This window comes from Heptranchias perlo, chromosome 16 (genome assembly GCF_035084215.1).
Source record: "Heptranchias perlo isolate sHepPer1 chromosome 16, sHepPer1.hap1, whole genome shotgun sequence".
In the NCBI taxonomy this organism is placed as follows: domain Eukaryota; kingdom Metazoa; phylum Chordata; class Chondrichthyes; order Hexanchiformes; family Hexanchidae; genus Heptranchias; species Heptranchias perlo.
In genome coordinates this window covers 39,055,591-39,074,244 of record NC_090340.1, presented here as the reverse complement: position 1 = coordinate 39,074,244, position 18,654 = coordinate 39,055,591, and the positions used below count along the sequence as shown (strand labels likewise).

Here is an 18,654-nt window from a genome sequence, read left to right as displayed (position 1 = left end):
ATGACAAATGGTATACTGAATAAAACAGAATAGATGACAAACATTACAAGTAAAATAAATTAATCTAAGGTTACACAATAGTTCAAAAAGTACAATAATTACAGAGGTACTACAGGTCTGTTTTTTTTAAAAACACAGAAAAGCTTGATCTGTTCTATAGTAACAGATCCATATAGCTTTTGGCATTAAGGCATGCAGCTTAATGTTCGGATTGAACTTGGATACACATTCCTACACGCACTCACTCACATACAGTTCCATTATTAAAAGATATTTGTCAGTTTTCTAGAGTGCTACGCTTTGGCTAACAAAATGTTTTAGTGTTGTTGGTGACATCCGGAAAGATAAAGTACATGTATTCAAAATAATTCTTCAATTTCAAAAGGCTTGCATGTTACATTAACAGCTTCCATATTCACCTCATACCAAATTTTAAAATTTCCTTGTTGTACAATTATGGATCTTTAACAATTATATATTATATTTTAACTAAGTGCTTTCAAAATATCCAAGTATGGGGCCAATGGCCATCTTATGAAGCTTTTGTTAAATATTTTTCAGAAATTTATTTTGGTTAATACCACTATTTATGATTGGAAATATAAACATAAAACAATACAAATGGGAAACATAGCATCTGTTGTGAATGGGATACAAAAAAAAACAGGAATATAAATAAATTTGTGTTGGGATCTAAAGGCTCGAGTTTAACTATTAAAAGGCTTAACCTGAACGATGTCTCGCAAAAGCAAGTTTCTCCTTACCGTACAACATTTCTGTGTGGCATGATCACATAAAATATACTTTCGTAAAGTAAGGTAGCTTACAGTTTTCTTTCTACCAATGATGCACAGTACTTAATCTTTCAGTCAACCTCGTAATGATTCAGGATTCAGTAATGAGGGTGTACTTGTAAAATCCTTACTAACCAAGCTGCATCCTGCTTAAAGAGTAACAAAAATCTTTCTGACACCAACATTTAAATATAGATCCATACCATTATCCTTTCAGCTCTATAACCTGGAAACACCCATTATCCATAATTTATTCTTAAATATATGGAACTTTATACAAACGCATGTTTGAAGCATTTTTTTTTACAACCTTTAACTATCGAAAGAAATATTAGTGTGTCCTCTTTCCCAGTGTCAGTCACTTTAACTCACCATAGAATGTGATAGGTAATAATGTTGGCTTACAATGGGCTTTGTTTACTGTAGTCAGTAGTAGAATTTGTGTACGATTTAGAGATTTTACCAAAGTAAGCACAGATGTTATATAGTATGTCAAGTACTCGGCATATATTAAATTGAACTCAATTATTTACATCAATAGGATGTTGCCTTGTATATCAATAGGCTACAACAGCCACAATGGATTCAGTTTCTCAAATCTTAGTCCCATTTATACTGTAATTTGAAATCAAATCAGTTTTTAATCTGGTTTGCAAATAACCCTATAAACACCGACACAATCTGGTTTGTGAAGTATCAGACTTTTAACCGTTGGTGGTCTAAACAACCTGCTTTAGGCATAACTGAGACAAAGCCAGGAATTTTCCCGATCCATTCACCTCGTAGGCAGTATAAATAGGGCATTACAAATTGTCAAATATCAGCAGTTGGTATGTTGGTAGCCCACTCAACTAAGCCCTTTGACATTATTGTTATTGCTTCCCATTGTCTTTCACATAACTGCCAATTCACTAAGGCTTCACAAAGTTTTTCCAACCACTGCTAAGTTTTAAGAGGCATATTACTGATTAATAACCTTTGCACCACAGGGACGGTAACAAAAGTAACAAAGTTTTTAAAAAAGTATTTCTTGAAAGTTACTGTGCAAAGTACCCATTTTAATTTACAAAGCACATATGTTGGTTCTACATAAACATGAAAAAAAAAATCAAAATCATACTGTTACTGAAATGAGAACAATTTTAACAAAACCATTAATAAGACCCCCAAAAATTCTTCCTTTCATCATTTCTGCCATTAATATAAAAGGAAACAGATTTTATATTGACAATTCTAGGTTTAGGACAATAAAGGTTTTCTATAAAGCTTGTTAAAAGACTTGAATATTGCCAATAATTTTTGCTGTTTATAAAATGCATCTGCAAAAATTGATTGCCACCAAATATATATTAACATAGGGTTGGAACCAGCGCACTGATTAATTTCACACTCTGGGTTCTTTATAGCCACATTTTTTATACCACTGACCACAAAGGATCCAGACCGTCAGAGGTAAATGCTAGGTAAATCTAAAGGGAGTATGTAATATATATAAAATAAAATGGAATCATAATAGAAATAATTTGCAAGATCACAAGTGCTTGAATTGATAGAAAACTGATCACTGATCATTCTATGTGCTCCAATAGAATTGAAACACTGTCAAATATAGAGAACATTCAAGGAAGATCAGATTGAACTGCTGGTTTTCAAGTAAACTTTCAAACCAGTCTAAACGGGTTCCAATTACACTCCCAGATATGTCAGCAAATGTGGCTAATATATGCAAAAAATTGGGCTTAACCCAACATTGCTGGTGCCCATTTTGGACAGTAGAAAATAGGCTATTATACTCATTTCAATGTTTCATTTACTTCCACAATCTGTGGTGCAAAGTAACTGTCAATATTCAAAGCTTTGAAAAAGTGAAAAGTCAGCCAAAGTTCAACACAAGAACCTTTGCATTTCCTTTCAAGTAACAAAGAAAGTGACTAATGTTTAATACATTTATAAGTTTTCCTGGGCAATAGCAAATGCATCTGCCACTGAATATTCAGTACAAATTTACCTCAATAGGCAAGGAAATCCTCATTTAAATACAATCTTCACGTTTTAAAGACACCAAATTCATGGGAAAGTGTTTGGCGAACCTCTTCTCATCTGTTGACAATCATGTAGCACCATAACAGTTCTTACTGAAATGCATTGTTCCCTTACTTGTTTGTTGTAAACAATTTTACAACACCAAGTTATAGTCCAGCAATTTTATTTTAAATTCACAAACTTTCGGAGGCTTCCTCCTTCGTCAGGTGAACGATGTGAAAGAGGAAGCCTCCGAAAGCTTGTGAATTTAAAATAAAATTGCTGGACTATAACTTGGTGTTGTAAAATTGTTTACAATTGTCAACCCCAGTCCATCACCGGCATCTCCACATCATTACTTGTTTGTGGTAGGGTTCATGATGAAAACAGCACTCTGTTCTTCTGGTTTTTTCACATCCCAAATACCAGTTTTGCCAAACATTTGCATGAAGATAGTGCTGTCTTCATATTTCTCGAAGGGCATATCTTCACTTTAGATACTACTTGGGTGTAAACAGCAAAATATTTTCTCAATATTTGGATTTTAAATAGATTTTAGATTGTTTTATTTGCTATTTATATGGTCAGTTTATTGCTCAAACTAAACAGTTAAAATTTCACGGTGTTTTAAAAATAAAGTTCAAAAATGAACAGTAAATTCAAAAGTAAAACCACAAGTTGTTTAACTATCATTTAGTCACAAAGTAAAACATTTAACTCATTGTAAAAATCTTGTTACAGTTTTAAAATTTTATTCACATCAATTTTCTCGTGTCTGTTAAATGTAAATCCAGCATAAATTTAAAATCTTTAATATATATCTTCAATTACATTGCCAAAATTTAGGTGGATTCCCCCTGCTCTCAAATGGACTATTTCATCTGTCATAAGTTGATCTTAGCGAAGTTCCTTATACTGCTTGTTCAGCTCATATGATCCAGTGTTATTTCTTACAAAATGAGGGAAATCATAATTTAGCAGTAAAATCAAGGATTATAAACTTTTCAAGGACCCATTACAAGTCAAAATGCTAATATTTATTTTAATGTTACTGGCAGTCTCTTGTCGTTGGCTACTACACTGCACCAACAAAAACCCAGGACAATCCTCTGAGGAGTTAATGGTTCTATAGCTATTAGTCCTTTAAAGATGCTTTTGAATAATTCCCACTTGTGATACAACATACTCAAATGTAGATTATGTATACTCCCTTTAAATATAGACCTTGATGCCTAGATATTTTCAGTCTGAAGCATCAAAGCCCTTGTGAATGTTCCCAAACTTTAAATACTGATCTGAAATAAAGGGTACAATAAGTTGGCAGTAACCCCCTCCTCCAAATAAAAAAAAGTTTAAAAATGTCAGTGTACACTATGGTTGGAACAAAGGTGATTTTCCCACTTATTTGAAATAACTCAATAGTATTGTATGGAATTTCAAAGACAATCTGTCTAGTAAAATAAAGTATTCACAGAACAAAAAAATTGTATCAAGCAGATTAAAGCATGACAGCCTTTTAAAGATGTACAAAAAATGTGTTAACATGGGACAAGCTACACAGTTAAGGCTTTTCTCCTTCCTATTTGCAGTGGAGTTGTAAAGCATGTATCAGAGGCTATTGAGTTCTCACCTGAAACGTTAACTCGGTTTCTCTCTCCATTGATGCTGCCTGACTTGTTGAGTATTGCCAGCATTTTCTGTTTTTATTATGTATCAAAGGCTATTGTGTTTATAGTCAGCCTGCTGTAATTCAAAAGTGGAGGAAAACCTGTGTAGACTTAGACAAGATCAGTTCCCTGGAAAATTGTGGTACTAATCAAAGCTTTGAATAAAACCTTTGTTCCAAGCCTAAATTTATACTGCTACTTAACAAAGACAAAGCTTCCACTCAACAACTCCTTCACCTATCCTTGTCCTCAAAAAAGATTTGTTCAGTGATACGCTTATTAAATAGCACCATGAGCAAAGTGCATTGTGAATACAATAACTTCACTGCCACGTAACAGCTGAAAACTACATGCATAAATATAAAAAAGTTAAATAAATACAGAAATACCATCTGTACCTAAAACGTCAGTATTTAGGACACGGGGTGGAGCACTGCAAGAGAAATTGAAATATCAAAATGATCCTCGAGCATTTTGCTTGCATCTAGGTTATTTATATGTATGTTGTTACTTGCAGTAAGTTCTTACAAGGGTGAGAACTGTAATGTTGACAACATTAAAAAAAAAGACAAAAATCACTTTTTGAAACGTTGACATTCACTTTCTGTTCACACTAGTACAAGCTTATTTCATGACTTCATCCACAAAGAGCCACTATGTATTGTAAGTATAGTTTTTCCAGGTTTGATTTAGTCAGAGTTGCTCTGTTCAGGCTGGGAGCAGTGGTCCTTGTTGAGGATGATGTTAATGATCTCACCCTCGTGCTCCTTCATGTGATCCATCAACAGTTCTTTACTGGTGGATTCAAATCCGCAGATACAGCAACAGAACAGTAGGACACAGTACTCCATGCCAGCACGAGTCTGATTTCCACTTTTTCCTGGTGAATCAGAGACATTTATGTCTGAATTCAACTTCTGGCACTTTTCAAGGCTTCTGGTTTCACCAGTAATGTGACACATTGTCTCTGGAGTTGACATAAGCTTGTCAGAATTTATAGAAAGAGGATGAACTGATGGTGGTGATGATATTTCTTCAACATCCTCAGCTGAAGATTTCCTCTGGGGCTCTTGAGACCTAAAACAAGTTAAAGATTTGATATAAAACACATAAACAGAGTAAATAAGTATACCAATTATGTATTAAAAATGGTACATCCTGTCATCTTTCCAATCAAAAGTTCTATGGTTTGTTCCATATTAATTGTGTCCACACCACCAATGTTAAGTGATACATTTTGGTAGGAAGAATGAGGAGAGGTAATATAAACTAAAGGGCACAATTCGAAAAGGGGTACAGGAACAGAGAGATCTGGGGGTATATGTACACAAATTATTGAAGGTGGTAGAGCAGGTTGAGAAAGTGATTAAAAAAGCATACGGGATCCTGGGCTTTATAAATAGAGGCATAGAGTAGAAAAACAAGGAAGTCGTGATGAACCTTTATAAAATACTTGTTTAGCCACAGCTGGAGTATTGTGTCCAGTTCTGGGCACTGCACTTTAGGAAAGATGTGACGGCCTCCATTGTGATGGTCATCCACTTTGGGAGGAAAAAGAAAAAAGCAAAATATTATTTGAATGGAGAAATACTACAAAATGCTGCGGTACAGAGGGATCTGGGTGTCCTTGTACATGAAACACAAAAAGTCAATATACACGTGCAGCAGGTAATCCGGAAGGCAAACGGAATATTGGCCTTTATTTCTAGGGGGATGGAGTATAAAAGCAGGGAAGTCATGCTACAACTGTAAAGGTGCTGGTGAGACCACACCTGGAGTACTGCTTCCAGTTCTGGTGCCCTTATTTAAGGAAGGATATACTTGCATTGGAGGCAATTCAGAGAAGGTTCACTAGGTTGATTTCGGGTATGGAAGGGTTGTCTTATGAGGAAAGATTGATCAGGATGGGTCTATACTCACTGGAGTTTAGCAGAATGAGAGGAGATCTTATTGAAACATAAAAGATGCTGAGGGGACTTGGTAAGGTAGATACCGAAAGGATGTTACCCCTCATGGGGGAAATCTAAAACTAGGGGACACAGTCTCAGAATACGGGGTCACCCGTTTAAGACGGAAATAAGGAGGAATTTCTTCTCCCAGAGGGTTGTGAATCTTTGGAATTCTTTACCCCAAAAAGCTGTGGAGGCTGAGTCACTGAATACATTCAAGGCTGAGTTAGACATATTTTTGATCAGCAAGGGAGTCAAAGGATATGGGGAAAAGGCAGGAAAGTGAAGTTGAGGTAAAAATCAGATCAGCCATGATCTCATTAAATGGTGGAGCAGGCTCAAAGGGCCAAATGGCCGACTCCTGCTCCTATTTCTTATGGTTTTAGAGAGGGTGCAGAAGAGATTTACTAGATTCCAGGGATGAGGAAGCTCAGTTACATGGATAGACTGGAGAAACTGGGGTTGTTTTCCTTGGAACAGAGACGGTTGAGAGGAGATTTGATAGAGGTATTCAAGATCATGACGGGTCTAGACAGAGTAGATAGAGAGAAACTGTTTCCATTGGCGGAAGGGTCAAGAACCAGACGGCATAGATTTAAGGTGATTGGCAAAAGAACCAAAGGTATCATGAGGAAAAACTTTTTCACACGGCGAGTGGTTAGGATCTGAAATGCACTGCCTGAGGGGGTGGTGGAGGCAGATTCAATCATGGATTTCAAAAGGGAACTGGATAAGGAAAAAATTGCAGGGCTACGGGGACAGGGCAGGGGAGTGGGACTAGCTGGATTGCTCTTGCATAGAGCCGGCATGAACTCGATGGGCTGAATAATCTCCTTCCGTGCTGTAACCTTTTTATGATTCTATGACCTGATAGGATTTTCTTATTTCTGTGCGAGTCTGCGACACTGTAGTTGCAGGCACCAGCCACCGAGTGTCACTGTGGAGCAATTTGTTTTCCTTCCCTCAGCTATGAATTGGTGCCATACTGGATGGAGATAAATATATTTTAAAAAAATTTCCCTCCCTCCAGGCTAGAAATAATTCTTAAAATGTTTGTTCAGCCAGTGCTTTTGCCAGGCCTCCTGTCCCTTTAGGGCCTCTGGTGGCAGTGCAAGATTTAGCTATCTAGGGCTGAGCTTCCCAGTGCATCGCTACCCTCTTAAAAATTTTGAAGATTTTCATTTCACAGCATCAATCTCCCCTTAGGATCAAACACCCCACCCACTGCCATACCATAGATGCCACCTCTGGTGTCAGTGTCTCCTGAAATGTGACTCGCTAGATACAGTGAAGAGGCCTGGTATGATGGCATTTGTGTCCCTGAACACCAGCATTCTCCCCTCATAACTTGCCCTGCTGGAATGAACAGTTCACCAAACCTTGTTTACTTGGCCCCAACTTCAGCCTGCAGAGATTAATTAGCTAACCCAAAATTCAGTAGCTGTTAGGAGAATCCCCACCTACAAACCCCTCCCACTTAGAGTAGAAAATTGGAACTGGGATCTTCACAGCTTGCTTCCTCACTGTCACCCAAAATCTCTCTTCTCCCCCCACCTAGCAGAAAATCAGGTTCCCAGTAAAGAAAACCTCCTCTCCCACTGGTGGAGGAAGCTCACCTACTAATCCCCTCACCTTCCCCCCATAACAATGACCAGAAATTGAAGGCCTGTGAGATTGGAGTCTACCTTCTCACCCCCACCCACCCCCCATCCCAAGCCAAAAATCTGGGCTGGGGACCATCTCCTCCCCTACCCAAAGGGAAGGGAGTCTTTTCTTCTACACAACTAAAAATAGTACAGGCATGAATTTCTATCAGTGTAACCTAGCATTGCCAATTATTCAAATCATAGTTCATCAAACACTTAGTGCAATCACTAAATGTGAAGATGTTCAATTACCCACAGTTGAATTAAGTGCTCACGGTGAAGGGACCATTAGAAGTTTCCACACGGACTGCAGCAGTTCAAGAAGGCAGCTCACCACCACCTTCTCAAGGGCAATTAGGGATGGGCAATAAATGCTGGCCTCGCCAGCAACGCCCACATCCCATGAACAAATAAAAAAAATCGAATGCATTTATCCTCACCTGCTGCTTTGAGAAATGGCTTCATTTATGGCCTTATTCACCTGTTCATAATTATAATTTTGGTCACTTGCATGTTTCCACATATGGGACTTCAAAGATGGAGGATGGCTACACACATAACCACATAGAGAACACCTATCAAGAAACAAAATCAGATAAATTGATCCACATTTTTGTTTTCATCCAGGTAAATACAGTACATTAATAAAACCCAATATAACCAAGTAGTCTCACAGGTACAGAAATAGACCCTTAACCATAGGGTCACAAATCTGAATTGCAATCTTGATTAATATTCAAATGAGTCCATTGTCATTGGCTTAGTTTCAAGTTCTTGGACATGTTGCTCAGCCAATCATAAGAGATGCAACAACAATGGCTATGGCAAAGTTGGTGACCAAGGCCAACTTGCTCTCCTGGCTGGAGATAGCAGTGATAATCTAACAGGGAGAATAAATGAAGAAATATAACGAGAAAGGGAAACATTTCCTCTTTTTATAAAACAAGTGCTCCTCATACACCTGGTGAAAAGTAGAAGCCCACATTCTGACTCTATAACGGTCAGGATTTTTCTGAACTTAACATTTTTGACTCCCAAAATGATGCAACACATTATATGATGTAATCAAATGGATATGTAATGATATAACACTTTAAACTTTTCTCTCTGGTCACTATATTTAAATAAATTCTAAAAGGTTAGAGTACTTAATATTTAAGGACACTATGGGGAAAAATCTGAAATTCATTAATTGGAAGAAACTACTTAAAGCTGGTAAATATATTTCAACACTTTCCATAAGTATTTAGGAGCCAGAGGGACTGATTTTTAAAAAAATTACATAATCACACATAAATGCATGCATTTTTCTAGTCATTTTCCACTGGTTTATTATTTGAATACCAAAAGGCCCATCCCAACAATGAACTCACCAACTAGTTGGCTGCACCAGATTATAGCATCTACACATAAAGGCATACATTCTGCAAAGGTATGCCTCCACATACATTGTCAAATTTTAAAATGTAATTTAAATTAACTAGTGAAATGAGTAGAAGTATGTCAGGAATATATACAACACTTGAGTAGTTTACCAAAAAGCTCTTCAGACTCTTGTTTTAGTGATAAACACTTAAAAACAAGGATTAGGTGTTAGTTTAGACTAAATTTAACTTTAGATGAGGGCAAATGTAGAAAAGTACCTCACAGTATTTTACATATCTCCACTTAATGAGCAGTATTGTTTGCTGCAGCTTTGATTCATTGTCTGAGAGTTCAAAAGCTAGTGTGAGCATTGGTAGATTAGAATCATGAATGGGTGCCATCCTTAAAACTGGAAACAGCAAACAGTAGATCCGGCTGGGACTCCATTACAGCTCATGAAAGTCCGGATAGATTTAAAAAGTCAGTGAAGTAGCAAATGCTAGGAATGGATAATGATTTTGCCCCCTCAAATTGTTGAACAGGGCAGCTCCTTGAAGGACTATACTTGAATAAACCTATGGTATGGTAGCTAGGCTAACTGACTGAGTGAATGCAAGCCACACATTGATTTATCTTGAATTTAGCCTTGCAGTTCTGAAAAATTTCATATTCAAACACAATTTTCCTTCATAAAGAAAATAAAGATTTTATTTATTCACCTGCAACTACTGAACTGTCTGTTTGGAATTTACTTACTTGTACTGTTCCAGCAGCTGAACAGCCTGCTGTTCCTGTGGATGGCACCTCATATGACACTTTAAGCTGTTCATATTTGTTGTAGCAAAGTCACAACTACTGCACCTGTAAATCGATCAGGGACTGAACATGAGCATGTATCTTTAAATGTTTGCTTCACTGTAATATAGTATTGACCTTCACTTTCATATCTTACAAACTAGAGAAGTGAGGTTCACTAAAACTCCTCAGCATTTCCCTCAAAAGTGCTAACAGATTGTTTTTGTAACAAAATATTGGGAGCATATATATTTTGAGTTCAAGGTGAGGGTGCCAGGGCTAAGAGAAAGAAACTTCCACTTTTTACACAGGAAAGGATCAGAATTAAACATAATAACTGGAATCACTAGTTCTTTACAAATTCAGGAGGGTAATGGATAGAGGACTCTCAAAGGATTCTGTATCAGATAGGAATTAATTTGTGGGGGAAAATATTTTCTTTGTTTGTAATGAGGTTGCAAAGTGTTCGTTATACACGTGGTTACAATTTCACTTCCAAACAGAGAAAACTTTCCCCTATGTTTCTATACATTCTACTCAACTGTGTTTAAGATGCCATATCACACAAAGTGCCATATAATCAATTTTGCCAAAGGTTCCACGCCTGAAAACATTAACTCATCTGTTCTCTCCATCTGGTCTGCTCAGTGTTTCCAACATTTTCGGTTCTTGTTTCAGATTTCCAGTATCTGCGATTTTTTTTGATTTCTGTTTATATTGTTCAATTCATTGTCACTTCCCTTCCACAAATAGCTATCCTGAAGAAGGTCTATTCCTCTCTTTGATGTGATTTGTCTCTTTTACCCTGTTCACCTTTACTATCTCTTTTCCGTCTTGTATTTCATCTTGTATTTGTTAAGATCCACTTTCACAGCCACATCTAGTCAGCACCTGTCTCCAGCTCCGACTCAGAATTTGGATTCCAGCTCAAACTTCACCCTTTTTTCTCACCTACCCACTCTCAACATCTCCATGATATTCAATGTTCCTACCACAAATCCACCCTCTCCTCCATGTCACATACATTTTCTTGACCTCTCTCTTCAGCAGCAATGATTCACTATTTCAGAGCTGTCCTGGTCCTCAGTTTCATATTATCCATCATACAATCCAGTGCTTTAACAAAAAACTTTTCTTCTTCCTGTCAGTTTGCAAGAACTACAAGCTTCAATTATAGTTGGATGCCAGCCTACCCCCTGATCCCTCTTCACTTTCTTCTGACTCCACCCCCTTTTAATCTCACCCCTTGCCATATTTTCACAATCCTCTCTGGCCTTGCCCTTTCAGATTCTGAACGATCCGTCCTCAGCAAGTCATCAGCTTCATCCCCGTACATCTCCATTAGAAGAGTTTTAACGAAGGGTCCACTCTCAAAACATTAACTCATCTGTTTTCTCCATAGGTGCTGCCTGATCTGCTGACTGTTTCTCGCATTTTCTGTTTTTGTTCCATAGTAAATCTCCTATTTATAGTTCTCCACATTGGAAAGAGGATTAAAAAAAATCTAGAATTGGTCAAGGAATAAAAAAATTGCAAACTTCATTCGTAGAAACAGACATATCAATCTGACGGATTGATGGCATCAAACTGTGGCTACATTCATAATGTATTGGCACTTTGAAAAAAATTAGTAAAGGGTTTTATAAGGAAAGGACTTCCATTTATATAGTGCCTTTCACGACCTCAAGTCATCCCAGAGTGCTTTACAGCCAATGAACTACTTTTGAAGTATAGTCACTGTTGTAATGTACGAAACATGGCAGCTGATTTGTGCACAGCAAAGTCCCACAAACAGCAATGTGATAATAACCAGGTAATCTGTTTGAATGATGTTGGTTGACTGATAAATGTTGGCCAGGACACCAAGAAAACTTCCCTGCTCTTCTTCAAATAATGCCATGGGATCTTTTACGTCCACCTAAGAGGGCAGACGGGGTCTCTGTTTAATCTCTGGAGTGCCCAGCCTGGATTATGTGCTCAAATCTCTGAAGTGGAGCTTGAACCCATAAGCTTCCTCAGAAGCAAGAGTGCTACTATTGAGCCATGGCCGACACATGAAAAGTTATCTTCAAAATGTAATTAATGATGTAACCGAGTAATAGTTTATTTCTAATTCTAGTGAGATCCCTATAGAATGCCTTCACAGGATTAGTTTAGAAATATGTACAATGATGTGGTCACATCTATCAAGATCCTGATCTATGATCCAAAACACGGCTATTGCTTTAACAGAACAAGTTATAAATATGTTCCTTTATTTTGCTGCCATCTGGTGCTCTGGGAATGTTCAAACAGTAAAGCAGCAAAAATCAAAGGCACTCAGCTTACTCAAAGAAACAAACTGATCAGTTACTTTATCAATACAATACAGGTAGAACTGTTGAGTGTTACTTTGTGTCATAATGACTTCCTTGTTGCAGAATCTGATTGACTGAAGAATCAAATAACATAGGAATAGAATTAACTTTGGCCAATGACAGAGTTTGCTACAGATTTTGAATTGAGAAACTATTTTATCAGTGCCCCTCTCAAGTCACACACCTTGTTTGAAATTATATTCTTATACCATTTTATCTTGTAGCACAGGCTGCTGCAATTGATTCAGCTTGAAAGCAAGAAACCTGCAGAAACAGTTAACAGAACTATTGAATTCTAAAAGGAACAAAGTGATTTCCTGCAATACCAAGTGACAATGCGAGCCATGGAATTCTCCACGTGGATATACTGCAAACCTATGCAATTTCATTACAAAATAGTCTATGCTGTTCCCATGGATTCTATTTTGTGCAATCAATTGACAATTCATTGCAAAAGGCTGTTCTAGCACCACTGATATGATAGGAAATCATGACAGGATTGTGCTGCAGAAGTATATGCAAGAACAATTACAGTAACAAAGACAAACATCGAAAGACAAAGAATAATTGCTGCTGATTTTTCCTAAATCTATTTATTTCCAACTACTAAATATTCCACAGTGTAAATTACAACAGCACACTATTAAACCATGTTGTTATCCTGCAGCTACTATTCTGAACCTGGTATCTGTATAGTGCATTGTGCAGCTGGCTGATTCAAATTACATTGCTGGCTGTGTCTTGTTACGAGTCATATTGAGCTCAGTGACAGGTTTAGAAGTCTACTGCCCAGGTGATTGATTTTTAAGGTAAGGTGTTTGGGGGCAGGAGCTTTGCTTCCCACATAACAAATATTTCATACTAAGTTTACAAATTGCTGAGATGGGACTCAAAAAAAATGTTACTTTGCACCAGGCAGGAGTTGTTCTGTTCCTGATGCAAAGTATGCAACAATCAACTGGCTTGGTTAACCCACCCAATGGTTTGTAACTGATAGCTAATTGCCTTTTTAAAAAAAATGGCAGAGAATCAATTTGCAAAACTTAAAATCTACAATTTGTGCATAGAGTCATCACATCTACATACTGGAAACCCTTTCCACATTTGGCAATGTCAATTGTGCCACAATATATTTTCTTCAATGAACATGCACTCAAAACTCTCAACATCATTTGTACTGGTTACATAAAAATACAAGGTGGAAACTTTTTTTTTGGGGGGGGGGGGGGGGGTGTGGAAAAGAAGGTTTAAATAATTAAAATGTCACTGCATCCTATAGTCTTAAGATCTTACGATTGCTCCTGTTTAGATCACAAACGGATCACAATTCCTCAATAGTTAAAATGGAATTTCCTGACATTCTTACTGACAACTTTAGAAAAAAAACTTTGGCATTTGAGGTATTGTAACCGTGGCTTCAAAATAAGAGTTTTTTTGAGCACCAAAAGCTACTTAATGCAGATTGCATTTTTTTAAAACTCACTGCTGCAATTATCATTTATTGCATGCCTTTGTTCACACTTGTGTAACCTTGTTCTTGAAAGTGACTGCAAAGTAGGAAGAACCCCCCACAAATGCATCAAAGTGGGTGCCAGGAAGCCACATGAAACTAGCACTTTCAGGTTTAAGGATGAACACAAAGGAAACAGATTGCCGAACAAGGTCCTTTTTATGGAGATGCTGTGTGTTGAATAAACTGTAAATTGAGTTTGTTATATTAATGCCAAGGTCAAAACCTGAAAATTAGTCCTTAAATTTATTAACAGTTTGGGCTAACAATTAACTTGAAAACAAAGATCTGCTTAATACTAGGATTTCAGGAATCATTCTTAGAAACCAATAAAATACTGACTCTACCCGTGAAGGTAAATATGTAAACCTCAGTGATGCAATTTCTAAATTACAATTTTTACTCAATTTCAAAAGGTGAGAGAATACAAAGCAGCGACTAAGTCTACCACAGACGATACTGTGGCAACTGCAACTTTGATTCAGAAACCTTAAAATGCATCCAAAAAATAAACAACCCAAAATACCACATACTCTTTGTGTGTTAAACAGCTTGTCAGTCTATCAAGAAAGAAAGGCTTTATATAGCACCTTTCACAACCTCAGGACATCCCACAGTACTTTAGAAGTGTAGTCATTGTTGTAATGTAGGAAACGCGGCAGCCAATTTGTGCACAGCAAGGTCCCACAAACAGCAATGTGATAATGACCATATCATCTGTTTTTAGGATGTTGGTTGAAGGATAAATATTGGCCAGGACACTGGGAAAAACTCCCTTGCTCTTCTTCGAAATATTGCCATGGGATTTTTCACGTCCACCTGAGAGGGCAGATGAGGCCTCAGTTTAGCGTCTCATTAGGGGCTCCATGGTCACCTAATTAATGCTATAGTACCTTGTCCAGCTTTCACATTTCATCAGTAAAAACAAATTGTATTTTCCTGTGTTTGCTGGACTTAGAGTTTATGAATAAAACCCATTTTAAGTTGGCAGTTCAATAACCTACTGAGAAAGTCTGACATCCAATTTCATATGAAATCTCCCATCATTAATAGATTATAAAACTAGAAATGTGTTAATAAACCTGAGTCAGAGGCGAGTAGGTTGTCACATAGCCAGACTCCAGAAAATATATTTTTTAAACAGACCTTTTAATAAACTCTGCCCTCTTGCAAACAGAGGTACTTCCAGATCATAGAGGTCACTGCACTTTTATTTGTGAAGTACTATCGATAAAGGTTGCCAAGATTGATATGTATACGTAGATGCAGGTGAATTGGTATTAAACAGTGCTTTAGAATTTTCATCTGCATTAGATAAAGACTTAACAGTTATTGCAGCCATGCAGTGCTTATACAGATGTGCTGCATCTTTCTAGGGATATGTTTCATATCAGATTTTGTCCCAAACTTGTCAATGGAGTTGGGGGGGCGGGGGTGAAAGAGGAGGAAAGTATCTGTTACTAAAACATATTTATCAACCATATATTAACTTGTCTTTAATTCTTTTATAAAGAGATTTAAGCTGAATAGGTGATTGGGTCTAGTTCCATTTGTACAATATTGCAGCTTCACAGTTTGTCTTTTTGTAAAAAATATCAAAAACTAGACAGTAATAAACATCACTGACTTAGTCAGTAAATCAAAATGATACTTCAGTATACCTTCTGCAGTAAAGAAAAGGAATATGATTATACAGCATTTATTGAATGGTTCAAGCTTTATAGGCAAACCACTAAACAAACACAATTATGATCTGTTTAGATGTATGTTTACAAAATTTAGCAAAGTACTTAGCTAGGTTTTTTGACTGCACGCACCTGTAAGGTTTATCAGAGTTGTGGATTCTCCTGTGATTTCTTACACCAACATATGTCGAACTTGTGTAGTCACACACATCACACTTGTACAGTTTCTGAGTTGATAGTATTTCTAGATAAAAAGTTAAAGAATTAAGAGTTGTTTATGATATTAGCTCAGAATGGCAATAAATGGCAATATAAAGATATAAAAACTATTTTCTGCTTGATGCAGGTATCTTTTAGTTACATAATGCATATACAATAGATTTTATATAGGACATACAGTGCACCATGTCAGTGCTTGCTGGTACCCAAGTATCTTTATTTGGGGTGGGGGGGAAGCTGGTAACAAGAAGTGTAGGGATACAGAAAATATAGTTAGTCTATCTCAATGGCACAGCACATTTTCTGTCACCATTCTCAGATTCATGCCAGCAGGACATTGTCAGTCTTCACCAGGCTTGCCCATCATTGCTCAATGGTCAATGCAGGAGGTCTATTATGATGCCCATCATTTCAGATGAGGATCAACATCTGAGACTGTTTGAAAAGAAATCTGATGATGACAGAAAGTCATGGAAGCTACCATTTTAATTAATCTTTGCTGGATAGCCTTGCCATCATAACCTTTATTGCATGATAACCACATTAGTTAGAACTGCTTTAATTGACAAGCAGTTAAAGACAAAGAAATGTAAATGACAATTTTGCTGCTTGTTGATTGTGTGAATCGTAACTGTTGGTGTAAATGTCTCTGCTCTCTTTCACTGAATCAAACCTCCAAGTGTCAATTCCAACATGCAGACAGACCCACAAATATGGAGGAAACAGAGAAAGCTGTCAACAAAATATAAACCTTGAATGGCTCCCAGATAGTGAGAAATCTCAGTGGAGCTATTAAAAAAGATAGCTGGCCACAAAGCTATCAATCAGCTCCACATCCACTTAGTAAAACTTGGGAAAACAATGCTCTTCCAAAAGACATGAAAAAGGTTGTGATCCTGCTTTTTGTAAATGGAGATGGGTCTCTAATCAGATTGTCAAAATATTGAAGGCATTACTCAATCAGTAGCTGCAAAGTAATTTGTGGCTCACTACTGCTCAGCTGAATGTAATAGTGTTTTCAGCACCATCGAAGCATATTGAAGTCCACAGCTAATGCACGTACATCAAATGTTTATCCTGAAACACGTAACCATTCTTCACTGCTTATATTGATAAATAAGACATTTCACTTTTTCAACCACGCTAATTTTAGAACATATGTGTGTGTTTTTGGTAAATTGAATTGAATTCTGTTAATATAGGGATTTGATTCACAGTTCTTAAATGCATCGTAGATGGCTCTACATGAACTGGAATGGGACCTTGAGACCACATGGCCACAGATCACAACTATTCAGAGGACAGCGATCAGTGCAGATTACAGAAATTCCTGTAGCAGTCCTCGTTGCCTTTAATTCAACAACAAAATAATTGGACTGCAATATAAACGGGCAGAATCTGAAATTCCATCACTAACACATTTTATAGTTGACAATTTAGTCCAAGCAATCAGCTAGTATCCTTATTTGCATTCCATAATTGTAACCAACTGTAACATTCAAATCAATGGTAGAGTAGCTGAATGAAGGTATGCACTCACAACCTTTCATTAAAATCTATTAAGCCAACTAAAATTTAAAAACTCTCCTGAGCTTAAGCTGACATTTTCAGTCTGATGCAGTCAATAGCATTTATACATTCAAGCCAGCTACCAGAGTATCCCTTGTGAGCTCACAATAAATGTCAAGTATTAACCTGAATCTTGCATCTGAGGATGTATATTTAAGTTACATGGCTTTGAAGTAGTCTTGGGAGACAATAGCTAGAAGCAGGCATCTGTAAAGGCCATAGGCATAATTTTGACTCCAAGCCAGGAAGGGGACGAGGGGTTGAATTGCGGATGGGAAACACGGAAGTATGGTTTTCCCGGACGTCCTTATGATTTTGACGTAAGAACGTCTATTTTTGTCGGTTTGCCGTCCGACTGGCCGGCCTGAGTGACAGGCTGGCCTGAGTTGGACAGGAGAGCAGTCAGGGAGAGGACGTGAATAGTTAAGTCTTCAGGTAAGTCTTTGTATGGATAGGGTAAGGGGATGGCAATGGGGCACCGATGGGCATGGGGGTCACGGGGAGTCAATCCTGGGGAGAGGGATCGGGGGTCAGTCACGGGGGTTGGGTGGTGGGGGTGTCAGGATCAGGAGTCATCGTGGGGGTCGCTGCAGGTAGGCTTGTTGGGTCTGAGGATAGCACTCCTGCTCCTCCGGGCCCACAAGCTTGCCAGAAAGGGACTTACTTGCAGTTTTGGGCCTTCTCGCCTCCTTTCGCATGGCATGAAGGAGAAGGCCCGGGAATCCCGGCCCCCAGGAGTTGAAATTGCAAAACCTGCAAAAATGGAGGCAGCACTTGAAAGGTTTTAGTGACCAACCCGCCTCCTGGGAGTGGGTTGGTTGCTCATCCCTCGTCCCACCCCGGTGAAAACCGGAAATGGGCGGGTTGGAGGCGGGTCTGAAATTGTTGTGATTTTCAATGCTCCCCCGCACCCAACCCACCCGTTTTTCACTGTTAAAATTCTGCCCCATGCATTCGAAGTACACGCATCACAGAAAGTTAACATGCAGGTACAGCATGCAATTAGGAAGGCAAATGGCATGTTAGCATTTATTGCAAGGGGGTTGGAGTATAAGAGCAAGGAGGTCTTGCTGCAA

General features: G+C 37.8%; 1 protein-coding gene across 4 annotated transcripts in view; it reads right to left on the bottom strand.

Moving 5' to 3' along the window:
* Positions 1–3,083: 3,083 nt before the first annotated feature.
* The window catches only part of znf507 (zinc finger protein 507), a 46,584-nt gene continuing 31,013 nt past the window's right edge, over positions 3,084–18,654 (bottom strand). For 3 of the 4 annotated variants that reach the window (XM_067997974.1, XM_067997975.1, XM_067997976.1), the window contains 4 exons: positions 15,923–16,034; positions 10,200–10,304; positions 8,519–8,653; positions 3,084–5,560 (listed from right to left, as the gene is read on the bottom strand). In XM_067997974.1, coding sequence (XP_067854075.1) covers positions 5,173–5,560; positions 8,519–8,653; positions 10,200–10,304; positions 15,923–16,034 — 740 coding nt within the window. In that variant the 3' untranslated portion in view covers positions 3,084–5,172. The remainder of the gene's footprint in view (positions 5,561–8,518; positions 8,654–10,199; positions 10,305–15,922; positions 16,035–18,654) is intronic. The other variant, XM_067997977.1, reaches the window with a different exon arrangement.